The sequence below is a fragment of the Leopardus geoffroyi genome, chromosome E1 (genome assembly GCF_018350155.1).
Source record: "Leopardus geoffroyi isolate Oge1 chromosome E1, O.geoffroyi_Oge1_pat1.0, whole genome shotgun sequence".
NCBI lineage: Eukaryota > Metazoa > Chordata > Mammalia > Carnivora > Felidae > Leopardus > Leopardus geoffroyi.
Window position 1 is genome coordinate 3,914,967 of NC_059330.1, and position 13,164 is coordinate 3,928,130.

Consider the following 13,164-nt stretch of genomic DNA (forward strand, 5'->3'; position numbering starts at 1 on the left):
ATGTCTTTTCTTTATTTTGAGAGAGAGAGAGAGACAGAGAGACAGAGGCAGAATCCCAAGCAGGCTCTGTGCTATTAGCACAGAGCCTGATGTGGGGCTCAATCCAACAAACCGTGAGATCGTGACCTGAGCCAAAATCAAGAGTCAAGCTCAACTGACTGAGCCACCCGGGCGCCCCTTGAGTTAATATTTTTGAGAAAAAAAATACACATTTTAAGTCCTCTCTTCTATCACACTATCCTATCCTTTCTCCCTCTGTAGAGACAACCACTACCCTGAAGTTAATGTGTACCCTTCCCAGCCATGCTTTCAAAGCTTACGGTGTGTGTAAAATATTAAATATGCTATCTATAAATAATTTATACTGTAAATGTGCAAGTTTTTATATTTTATAGAAGTGGTTTCATCCTGCACACATTCTGAAGCCTGCTTTTTTTTTTCCACCCAGCATTTATGCAATCTTCTCATGTTGATTAATTTAACTCTGCTACTCCCTTGTGTAAATACACCAACATTAGTTATCTATTCCCCGTAGATGGTCTTTTAATTTATTTGCAGCTTTCTGCTACTACAAGGCTGCAGTGAACACCTTTGTAGTGACCTGTAGACACAATTGCAAGTATTTCTCTAGGTCACGTACCAAAGAGTGGAACACCTGGGTCCTAGGGTGTGTGCGTCCTCAACCATTCTGAACATGGCTATGTTGTTTTCCAAAGCTATTCCACCGAAGTTACCTTCCCACAACGCAGTCGTATGAGCGTTTCCTTTTGTTCACATCACCGCTAATGCTTGCTATTATCGGCCTTTTTAATTTTAGCTGTTATGATGGAAATGTAACAGTGTCTCATTTGGGATGCAATTCTCATTACTTTGATGGCTATAGTTTCACATGTTTATTGTTTTTTGTTTTTTTTTTTTAATTTCCTCCCTCCTACATTGCCTGTTCATAGCCTTTGCTCATTTTTCCATTGGAGCAGTTTGTGCTTTCTTATTTGTTTGTGGTAGCTCTTTGTATGTTCTGGATATAATCCTTATCTATTACGTACATTGCAAACATCTTCTCCTGGTTTGGGTTTTTCTTTTCATTTTGTCATTTGTCATCAGAAGTCTTAGGTTCTTAACATAACTGGATGACTACGGTGGCCTTCTCTGTTAGGATTTGCTCTCTTTGTGGCACGTTTAAGAAGTCATCTCCTACAACTTGTGTACACATGAAGTCTTGTTTGTCACAGTTAGGTCCTTGATCTACCTATTGTATTGTTTGTGGATGGTGTGAGGTAGGATCTGATTTTCCTTTTTCCATATGGATAGTCAAATGATTGCTTATTAGGTAACTGCAATTGAAAATGTATATATGAACATGAAGAAGGAGCATAAGACAAGCTGAGGGTAAAGCATAAACTAGCATACCCATGCCCCACCCCCCTCCCCCCAGGCGGGATGTGTGTCCCCCGCAGGTAGGATGTGTGACATTCCTGGCTGCCCAAGAACAAAGGAGAAGACAGACAACAAATGGTTAAACTGATAGAGTCACTGTCGGTTTACAAATATCTTAGTACAACTGCAAGAAAAGGGCAATCTAGGGGCACCTGGGTGGCTCAGTCAGTTAAGCATCCAACTTCAGCTCAGGTCATGATCTCACGGTCAGTGAGTTCAAGCCCCGCCTTGGGCTCTGTGCTGACAGCTCAGAGCCTGCAGCCTGCTTTGGATTCTGTGTACCTCCCCCCCTCTCTATGCATCGCCCACTCTGCTCTGTCTCGCTCTGTCTCTCAAAAATAAATCAATGTTTTTTAAAAATTAGGGGGAAAAAAAGGGGGCAATCTTATCAATAGCCTAATGTCCAGGAACTCCCTACTGTCTTAAGGATAGTGTTTTGCTAGAGTGAAAACCAGCCTTAGCCTGACAATAGCTAGGCCTCCAGTACCCTGTGAGTCTTTTTCGCATGTGGAAATCCCTTTAAGAAACGTCCTCTTGACTTTACCTCCCCCAACACCATGGTATATAACCAGTCATTCTTCACAGCCCCAGTGCAGCTCTTCCTGCCACAGGTCCTGTCCCCGTGCTTTAACAAAATCATCTTTTTTTGCCCCAAAGACGTCTTTAAGAATTCTTTCTTGGCTGTCAGCTCCGAACCCCACCATCACCCCAAAACCTCATCAGACAGATCACCCCCAAAGACAGAAACCTTAGGTTTTGGAGAACTTTTGACAGGAAAAAGGAACAATCTCAAGTAAAGCAAAAGAAATCATTTAGTCAATAAATACATTTGACAATTTGAGCAAAAGAAAAAAAAAGAAAGAAAGAAAAAATCTGTGATCTATTTAGCTACTGAAATCACATTCTGTACCAAAATAAATTCTAGAGGGAGTTAAATGTAAAAGATGAATTCATTAAAAGATGAGAACATGATATTAATAAATATTTATGACTCTTTTGATGGAGTAGGAGATAGCCATAGAATGGTTTTAAAATACCCTGGAATAAATGTACTAAGAAATGTGTGAGATCTTTATGGAGAAAAATCGAAAATGGAAGCCCTAAAAGGAGATTTCGTAGAAAAACATATCCTGTTTTTAGAAAGGAGATTGAATGTATTATTATAAAAATTATTTTTCCGTAATCTATACATTTAATACCATGCCACCAAAAATCATTTTTAACTAATCAAGTTGACTTTACGGTTTGTACTGTAAAATGGTATCAAGCCTAGCCCCCAAATTCTGGCCAAAATTGAGTGATAAGGGAGGACCTCTCTTTCACAATAAAGCATATTGCAAAGGTTTATAATTGGGGTGATGGTTCCTGCCACAGAGCTGGAGGATGGGATCTCACTGTGAGAGGTCTGGGCTTCCTTAGAGCGAGCGCCTGGTGGTGACTCGGAACCAAATTACCTTTCCCTTGGGGGCAGTGGGGGCGGTGAATTCACGTTCGTACTGTGCTTCCCACTCACCCAGATTGGCTGTTGGTTATTTCCTGCTTCTCAGGATTCCAAGAATTGGCCTCGCTCTCCAGAGTGAGGTTCCTGGACCACCATCAGCATCTCTTGAGAACTTGTCAGAAATTCAGAACCTCAAGGAGCACCCGGGTGGCTCAGTGGGTTCAGCGTCTGGGTTCAGCGTCTGACTTCAGCTCAGGTCATGATCTCGCGGTTTGTGGGTTTGAGCCCCACATCGGGCTCTGTGCCGACAGCTCAGAGCCTGGAGCCTACTTCAGATTCTGTGTCTCCCTCTCTCTCTGTCCTCCCTGCTTGCACTCTGTCTCTCTCTATCTCAGAAATAAATAAACATTAAAAAAGAAAAAAGATTAAAAAAAAAAAAGAAATTCAGAATCTCAGCTCCCCTTCCAGACCTGAAATCAGAATCTGCATTTTAACCAGATCCCCTGGCAATTTTATGCATTGAAGTCTGAGAAGTGGTATACTAGACCGACCTTGTCAGTGGAATAAAATTACATATATTACTACCCCCCCACCAACCCACTTGTTTTAGTTGAACTCAGATTTTTTTTATTTCAAAATTTGTATTCAATTTTTTTTTTTAATGTTTATTTATTTTTGAGAGAGAGAGACAGGCAGACGGACAGAGCGCAAGCAGGGGAGGGCAGAGAGAGGGGGAGACACAGAATCCAAAGCAGGCTCCAGGCTCCGAGCTGTTAGCACAGAGCCCGACATGGGGCTTGAACTCACGAACCGTGAGATCATGACCTGAGCCGAAGTCAGACTCTCAACTGACTGAGCCACCCGGACACCCCTGTATCAAAAAAAAAAAAAAAAAAAAAAAAAAAAAAAAAATATATATATATATATATATATATATGTATGTATATATACATTTGTATATATATATATGTATATACATATATAGGCTACTTGTGCACCTAATTATTACTATTTTTTAAAATTATTATTATTATTTTTAAGTAAGCTCCACACCCAACACAGGGCTTGAATTCAGAGAGATCAAGAGTCACACACTGTTCTCACTGAGCCAGCCAGGCACCCCTAATTATCACCATCTTTATATTTTCTTTCTTTCTTCCTTTAATCATTACTATTTTTAATCTCTCTCTTCTAGGACACGTGCCCACTGGTCTGAAATGCCATCCCGACCAGGAACATTTGATTTTCCCCCTGGGCTGCACAGTCCTGATCCAGGCAATAAATACTCAGGAACAGAACTTCCTGCACGGCCACAGTAACAACATCTCCTGTGTGGCCATCTCCAAGAGTGGGCTGTACCTTGCCTCCGGGCAAGTCACGTTCATGGGTTTCAAGGTGAATGAACTGAAAAAATAGTTCCTTGTAAATCGATACGGAGGTGACTCCCTAGAAACCCCCCCCCCCCCAGCTTCAGGGCAGCTCTGCGATGATCCCTGGTTTTCCCCTCTTCTTCCTCATGGCCTCCTCTTTGAGCTCATTTTTATTCCCTCCGGCTGAGAGTAAGCACTCTGATGTTTACACCTGACTCCGCAGAGAGTGGACTGATAATGCTCAGGAACAAAAAGTCCCTGCTTAATTTATTTATTTAAAAAAATTTTTTTAGGGGCGCCTGGGTGGCGCAGTCGGTTAAACGTCCGACTTCAGCCAGGTCACGATCTCGCGGTCCGTGAGTTCGAGCCCCGCGTCGGGCTCTGGGCGGATGGCTCAGAGCCTGGAGCCTGTTTCCGATTCTGTGTCTCCCTCTCTCTCTGCCCCTCCCCCGTTCATGCTCTGTCTCTCTCTGTCCCAAAAATAAATAAACGCTGAAAAAAAAAATTTTTTTTAATGCTTATTTATTTTGAGAGAGAGACAGACAGAGCTTGAGTGGGGGAATGGCAGAGAGAGAGGGAAACCGAATCCGAAGCAGGCTCTAGGCTTCCAGCTGTCAGCACAGAGCCTGATGCAGGGCTCGAACTCATGAACCACGAGATCATGCCCTGAGCTGAAGTCAGATGTTCAACCAACTGAGCCACCCAAGTGCCCCTTTGCTTAATTAATAAATTTTTAAAAATATCTTTGTAACGTTTATTTATTTTGAGAGAGAGAGGGCAAGTGTGCGAGCAGGGGAGGGGCGGAGAGACAGAATCCCAAGCAGGCTCCACGTTGTCAGCACAGAGCCTGACGAGGGGCTCGACCCCAGAACAGTGAGATCATGACCTGAGCCAAAGTCGGACGCTCAACGGACTCAGCCACCCAGGCGCCCCCTCTGCTTAATTTAAAATGGTTTCCTCCCTCTTGCCCTTAATGTTTGTGAGACGCAGTCTAATCTCCAGAAAAGTGCTCTTACTGATTGTTTTTCACCAAGAGAGGTAGCTCTGTGCTGGGACTCTTCTGAAGCCAGTCTGCGATCTGATAGTGTCTTCTCGCCCCCAGGCAGATATCATTTTGTGGGATTATAAGAAAAGGGAGCTGATTGCTCGGCTGTCACTTCACAAGGGCAAAATCGAAGCACTGGCCTTTTCACCAAATGATTTGTACTTGGTATCACTAGGAGGCCCAGACGACGGAAGGTAATGAACTCAATACGTTTACTTATTTTTCACCGGGCATATTTCTAGTTATATCATCCTCTCTCTCCCCTCCGATGTTCTCTGTCGGCCTGTCCACATTCATGTGTGTGTCTCACATGAAAAGCCTACGGGGAAAATACGGTAGTGCAACACTTCTCGACCTTAGCTGCATGCTGAAGGCCACTGGGGAGCTTTAGAAAATCACTGATGCCTGGGGGGCACCTGGGGGGGGCCTCATTCAGTTGAGAATCCGGTTTTGGCTCAGATCATGATCTCACGGTTCGTGAGTTTGAGCCCCCGAGTCGGGCTCCGTGACGACAGCGTGGAGCCTGCTTAGGATTCTCTCCCTCTCTCCCTCCCTCTCTGTGACTCCCTTGCTCTCTCTCTCTCTCAAAGTAAATAAATAAACTTAAAAGAATTTTTTTCAAGTATAATAAACAAAGTTATATTAGTTTCAGGTGCACAAAACAATGATTCAACAATTCTAGGCATTACTCAGTGGTCATTGAGATAGATGGACTTTTGAGGTGGACTTCTATCTGTCTCTACCTTCTCCCCACCCACCTCCCCTCTGGCAACCATCAGTCTGTTGTCAGTACTTAAGAGTCTGGTGTGTGTGTGTGTGTGTGTGTGTGTGTGTGTGTGTGTGTGTGGTTTCTACATTTGTTTGTTTCTTAATTTCCACCCGTGAGTCAAATCATACAGTAATTGTGTTTCTCTGACTTATTTCACTTAGCATCATACCCTCTAGTTCCATCCGTGTTGTTACAAATGGCAAGATTTCATTCTTTTTGGTGGCTGAGTTATGTTCTTATATATCCCACGTCTTTTTTGTGATTCATTTGTTGATGGATGCTTGGATTGCTTCCATATCTTGGCTATTATAAATAATGCTACAGTAATAATATCTATCTTTTTGAATTAGCGTTTTCATTTTCTTTGGGTAAATACCCAGGACTGAAATTACTGGATCATAGGGTAGTTCTATTTTTAATTTTTTTTGGAGAACCTCCCTACTGTTTTCCACAGTGGCCACACCAGTTTGCATTCCCACCAACAGTGCACGAGGGTGCCTTTCTCTCCACATCCTTGCCAACATTTGTTGTTTCTTATGTTTTTGATTATAGCCATTCTGACAGGTGTGAGGTGATATCTCATTATGGTTTTGATTCGCATTTTCCTGATGTTGAGTGACGTTGAACATTGTTCATGTATTTGTTGGCCATCTTTATGTCTTCTGTGGAAAAATGTCTATTCAGATTCTCTGCCCATTTGTAAATTTGTTTTTGTTGTTGTTGTTGTTGTTTTGGTGTTGAGTTGTATAAATTTTTTATATATTTGGACCCCTTACTGGATACGTCATTTGCAAATACCTTCAGTAGGTTGCTTTGTTGTTTTGTTGATGGTTTCACTGTGCAAAAGCTTTTTGCTTTGGTGCTTTAGTCCCAGTAGTTTTAATTCTGCTTTTATTTCCTTGCTAGAGGAGACAGATCTAGAAAAATGTTTCCATGGTCGCTGTCAAAGAGACTATTGCCTGTGTTTTCTTCTAGGAAGGAGTTTTATGGTTTCAGACCTCACAGTAAGGTCTTTAATATATTTTGAATTTATTTTTGCGCATGGCGTAAGAAGGTGGTCCAGTTTCGTTCTTCCACGTGTTGCGTAGCTGTCCGGTTTTCCCAACACCATTTGTTGAAGAGACTGTCTTTTATCCATTGTGTATTCTTGTTTCCTTTATCATAGGTTAATTGAGAGAGAGAATCCCAAGCAGGCTCCACACCGTCACCACAGAGCCCAACGACGGGCTCGAACTCACAAACTCCTCAACCAAAACCAAGAGTTTCATAAAGTTTTAGGGCATTTTTAAACACTCCAAGAAGAGACCCTACACCCGCTAGCAGTCACTCCCCGTTCCCACTCCCCCACTACCCTCTCAGCCCCAGGCAACCACTGATCCACTTTCTGTCTCCAGAGATTTGCCCATTCTCCATGTTTCACATGAATGGGATAATATAACATGTGGCCTTTTGTAGCTGATTTTTTTTATTAAGCATAATGTTTTCAAGGTCCATCCATGCTGTGGCATGTGTCAATCCTTCACTCTCTTTATTGTCAAATAATATTCCATTGTATTATTTTCTTCACATTTTCTTCATCCATCAGTGGATGGAGCTTTGTTTGTTTTATTTTTTTATGTTTATTTATTTTTGAGAGAGGGACAGAGACAGAGGGTGACAGGGGGAGGGGCAGAGAGAGAGTGGAAGCCACAGAATGCAAAGCAGGCTCCAGACTCCGAGCTGTCAGCACAGAGCCTGATGCGGGGCTCGAACTCACGAACCGTGAGATCGTGACCCGGGCTGAAGTCGGACGCTTAGCTGACTGAACCACTCAGGCGCTCCTACTGGATGGGGCTTTGGGTCTTCCCCACTTTTGGACTATTGGTAATAATGCGGCTATGAAGACTCAAGTACAAGATTTGATGTAGATGTATGTTTTCATTTCTTTTAGGTATGATGTACTTGGTTTTAAGAGTCTTTTTGGGGAACATTACCTACTTATCATGATAACTTTTTAACTTTTTAAGTGATATTTCTCTCAAGTTTTCCACTTCAGATGGTATCTATCGATTTCCTACCAAGAAAAAAAAAAATATGGCTCTTAAACCACCTCCTACCTCCTCATTCCTACCAATCTTGGTTATACCTTGATTTTAGAGCGCCTGTGATAATACCTTCTACATGTAGAAAATTGGGGAAGCATAGCTAGACATACTTTTGCGTTAACAGAGTTTGTAACGTTAGCCTTCTTTTTCTTCAATATTTTGATTCCGGTGTTCCCCAGCATTTTTAGTATTATTGTCTGAACACATTCAGTTTAGGACTAAGTTGTGTGTTTACACCCAGAAAGAAGGAGCGGGGATCCAAAGCAGTGCTTCTCACAGTGTGGTCCCCAGACCAGCAACATCGACATCACTGGGGACCTTTTAGAAAAGCGAGACCGGGGCGCCTGGGTGGCGCAGTCGGTTAAGCGTCCGACTTCAGCCAGGTCACGATCTCGCGGTCCGTGAGTTCGAGCCCCGCGTCGGGCTCTGGGCTGATGGCTCAGAGCCTGGAGCCTGTTTCCGATTCTGTGTCTCCCTCTCTCTCTGCCCCTCCCCCGTTCATGCTCTGTCTCTCTCTGTCCCAAAAATAAATAAACGTTGAAAAAAAAAAATTAAAAAAAAAAAAAAAAAAGAAAAAGAAAAGCGAGACCTCCGGCCCCACCCCAGACCTGCTGAATCAGAAGCTCTCGGGGTGAGTCCCGGCAGCCTCTGTCTGAACAAGCCCTCCAAGTGATTCTGATGCACGTTCAAGTTTGGGAACAGTGCCTTATGTCATCCGTCCTCTTCATCGCATTATTCTGTTCTGGAATACTTCTCCTAGGAACTTTTGTTTTACATGAGACAAATGGGTGGTAAACGTTTATGCCTTGGCTATCTGCAAATGTCTTTTGTTTTTTTAATGTCTATTTTTGACAGAAAGAGAGAGTGTGAGCGGGGAAGGGGCAGAGACAGAGAGGGAGACACAGAATCTGAAGCAAGCTTCCAGGCTTTGGGTTGTCAGCACAGAGCCCGATGTAGGGCTCGAACTCATGAACCGTGAGATCGTGGCCTGAGCTGCAGTCGGATGCTTCCAGGCACCCCTGAAAATGTCTTTATTTTAGCATCACACTTGACTGATGGGATCACTGGTTTCTAGCCTTGTTACCATCTTCCTTCAAAACATTTTCAGTGTCGCCCGCTAATCTTCTAATATCCAGCGTGATGGAGGGGACATCTAGTGGGGGAAGGGGGTCAATTCTTTTGTTCCTTTGTAAGTAACCTTTTTTTTTCCTTTCTAGAACCACTAAAAAAAAATAATAATAATAAATAAAAATACATAAAATAAAATAAAATAAAATAAAATAAAATAAAAAGAAAACAAACAACTGTTTCTTACCGTGAGAGCCTGTCTTCCCCGGACTTTTTCGGTCCCTCTCGTTTTGGCAGTGTGGTGGTGTGGAACATAGCCAAGAGAGAAGCCATCTGCGGCAGCCCGGCGGCCGGCCTCAACGTGGGGAACGCCACGACAGTGATCTTCTCGAGGTGCCGAGACGAGATGTTCGTTACTGCCGGAAAGTACGTGTCTGCGGTCAGCGTTTTCGGAAGTCGTAAACGGCTGCGTTTGCTTGTGCGGAAGGCACGGCCACTCGAGTTTGGGGGGAACATAGTATCCGTCCCGGCAAATTCCCTTCCGTCGTAAATTTGCGTGACGCTGCAGCCCTTAAACATCCTTTGAACTGAACGTCTTTCAAATACCGGTTAGTTGAGCATTCCGTGCTTCCCCCCTGAGAAGGGTCTGCTTTCCTGCTGAATTGATTTCAGGTTCCGGTTACTTGTCACTGATAACACACGCCCTACGATGCATGCTCCCAGGGGAATGTGCCGGAATGCACAAATTGGCTTACAGGTTGACGTTTCTTAGCACCTGCTCTCGAGTTAGGCCTCCTGAAAGGAGAGTTTGCGAATGAACCGTGCCAGGAGCCCTCAGGTGTTTGATTTTTAGCCACGTGAGATCATTACCAGCAGTGACAGCTTGTCACCAGCCAATGGGGACCAAGCCAGAGGCCAGCATCTGTCTAACAGAAGAAGTTAATTTACAGATTCACCAACAGGGCCCTGCTTGGAGTTTGAGGTGAAGTCCGCACAAAAGCATCCTCTCCAATGTGGTGTGTCAGTTCAGAGGTCAAAAAGCTGTCGGGCGCCTGGGTGGCTCAGTTGGTTAAGCGTCGGACTTGGGCTCAGGTCACAATCTTGTGGTTCGTGAGTTCGAGCCCCGCGTGGGGCTCTGCACTGACAGCTCGGAGCCTGGAGCCTGCTTCAGATTCTGTGTCTCCCTCTCTCTGCCCCTCCCCTGCTCATGCTCTGTCTCTCTCTCAAAAATAAACAACCATTAAAAGAAGAAAAAAAAAAAGCTCTGAATGTGGTGGGGTCGAGGTACCTGTTGGGCAGGACTATCTTTTTCAACCCCTCTGTCGGCTCCCATCTGTGACGTCACTGGCTACTTTTCAGCCAGATCAAAGAAGTGGTCCTGCCCTACGTCTCAGCCATTTCCAGCCCCCACCCTGGGGTATGCAGCCCGCCTTTGTTCCGGGGTAATTATGTGTGTGCACGCGTTTACTTCCTGGCCATGAAACTAGCTGGCCGAATGGAAATCAGCCCCTAGGGAGCGAATCTCACTAGGAGAGCGCCCTGAGCCTGAAGCAGCTGCCCGTGTCCTACCCCTGTCTTCAGAGGCGACTCACCACCACGCAGGGCTTCTTTGTTGGGGTCCTTGTTTCCTGAGGGTCCAGCTGCTGGTGTCCATGGACACCCTTACTCTAGGAGCCGAAACTTGAATTGAAGCCCCTTTCCCCCCTTCCCCTCCCCCTCGTCCTTCCTTCCCCTGCCCCTCCTCCCCCCCTCCTCCTCCTTCCCCCCCATCCTCCCCTCCACCTTTGTCCCTCTCCCCGTTTCTCCCTGTCCCCCTCCTCCCCCTTCCCCTCCCTCTCTCCCTGCCCTGCAAATGAAAAATATATATATTTTTTTAAGTTTATTTATTTATTTTCAGAGAGACAGAGACACCTGAGAGGGGAAGGGGCAGAGAGAGAGGGAGAAAGAGAGGGAGACTCCGAAGCAGGCTCTGCACTGTCAGTGGGGCTCAAACTCACGAACCATGAGATCATGACCTGAGCCTAAATCAAGGGTGGGAGGCTTACCGACTGAGCCACCCAGGCGCCACCCCCGCCCCACCTCCAGCAAATTTTTTAAGGACAATCTGTATTCTAGATCTGCTTTGGTTGCATGTGACAGTGATAGCCGAGAACAAGTAAGGACTCCTGCGTTAAGATTTCTGGTATGGCACCCATAATATCCTCCATGATGGTCCCTATTTCAGATACTCCACTATATCATCCCTCATGAGAGATCCTGCAAATTCCAATTTGACATCCAAGTGACATCTACCAGGAAGGCCATGGAAAAGCTGATTTTTTTTTTAAATTTTGAAAGTACGCAAAATATGTATTGGAACAAGAAATAGATTTGTATTCAAATAAGAAAGCGTTCAAAATACTTCTTAAGCACTTACTATGTGCCTAACTCTGGAAGCTAAGGAAAAAAAAAAAAAAAAAAGGAAAGCTGAACTTGATCTATTTTTATTTTTTTATTTTTATTTTCTTTTAAGGTTGACTTACTTAAGTAATCTCTACGCCCAATGTGCAGCTCAAATTCACAACCCTGAGATCAAGAGTCACATGCTGTACTGATGCGGCCAGTCAGGCGCCCTGATCAATCTTTTTTTTTTTTTTTTTTTAAATGCTTGTTTATTTTTGAGAGAGAGAGAGAGAGAGACTGAGTGTGAGTAGGGGAGAGGCAGAGAGAGAAAGGGAGACACAGAATCTGAAGCAGGCTCCAGGCTCCAAGCTGTCAGCACAGAGCCCGATGAGGGACCCAAGCTCACGAATTATGACATCGTGACCCGAGCCGAAGACGGACGCTCAACCGACTGAGCCACCCAGGTGCCCCCCCCATCAATCTATTTTTAAATTAATCTTTCCTGCCTTCAACTGTTAGCTTCAGCTCTGATGTTGACCGCAATATGTTTCTACAGTTACAAATTCAGATTAGCTCAATATGTAATGAGTAAATGCCAGTTATATGCCAAATCTCGTGTCAGGTACTGATTTCGTTTGGCCTTCGGTTACTTAGTCTCCTTTCTCACGAAGACAGGATTCTCCCTAATGAAGTACCTGCTCTTGAAAACATTTCCTCACAACTGCAGACCTTGAAAGAAACATACTTAGTGGGGCGCCTGGGTGGCTTAGTCGGTTACACATTCGACTCTTGATTTTGGCTCAGGTCATGATCTCATGGTTCGTGGGATCAAGCCCCGCGTCAGGCTCTATGCTGACCACGTGGAGCCTGCTTGGGATTCCCTCTCTCTGCCCCTTCCCTGCTCTCTCTCTCTCTTTCTCTCTCTCTCAAAAATAAATAAACTTGGGGCGCCTGGGTGGCGCAGTCGGTGAAGCGTCCGACTTCAGCCAGGTCACGATCTCGCGGTCCGTGAGTTCGAGCCCCACGTCGGGCTCTGGGCTGATGGCTCGGAGCCTGGAGCCTGTTTCCGATTCTGTGTCTCCCTCTCTCTCTGCCCCTCCCCCGTTCATGCTCTGTCTCTCTCTGTCCCAAAAATAAATAAAACGTTGAAAAAAAAAAATAAATAAATAAATAAATAAATAAATAAACTTAACATTTTTTTTTAATAAATAAACTTAAAAAAAAAGAAACATACTTAGGGAACTCTGGTTTGCCCTCTCTTTTTACTTTACTTTATTTATTTATTTTGAGAGAGAAAGCATGAACAGAGCAGAGAGAGAGAGAGAATCCCAAGCAGGCCTCGCACTATGAACCCAGAGGGGGCTCGAACCCACGAACCACGAGATCACGACCTGAGCCGCAATCAGGAGTCAGACGCCGAACCGACCCAGCCGCCCAGGCGCCCCTGGTTTGCTCTTCATTTGTTTAGTTTTTGGCATTTCTGCTTGCTCTCACTGCAGTGGACAGAGCGCTCGCTGGGTGTGAATCCTTGCTCTGCTGGTGTTCGGGCTCTGCGTTTTCTCATTTGG

The 13,164-nt window shown here is 44.6% G+C and overlaps 1 protein-coding gene across 5 annotated transcripts in view; it reads left to right on the plus strand.

Moving 5' to 3' along the window:
* The window catches only part of CFAP52 (cilia and flagella associated protein 52), a 45,794-nt gene that overhangs the window by 3,839 nt on the left and 28,791 nt on the right, over window positions 1-13,164 (plus strand). For all 5 annotated transcript variants that reach the window (XR_006715311.1, XM_045490401.1, XM_045490399.1 and 2 more), the window contains exons 2-4: window positions 4,074-4,273; window positions 5,351-5,487; window positions 9,512-9,640. Coding sequence is in view for 4 of the 5 variants with exons in the window: in XM_045490401.1 (XP_045346357.1) it covers window positions 4,074-4,273; window positions 5,351-5,487; window positions 9,512-9,640 (466 nt within the window). In the remaining variant the exon portion in view is untranslated. The remainder of the gene's footprint in view (window positions 1-4,073; window positions 4,274-5,350; window positions 5,488-9,511; window positions 9,641-13,164) is intronic.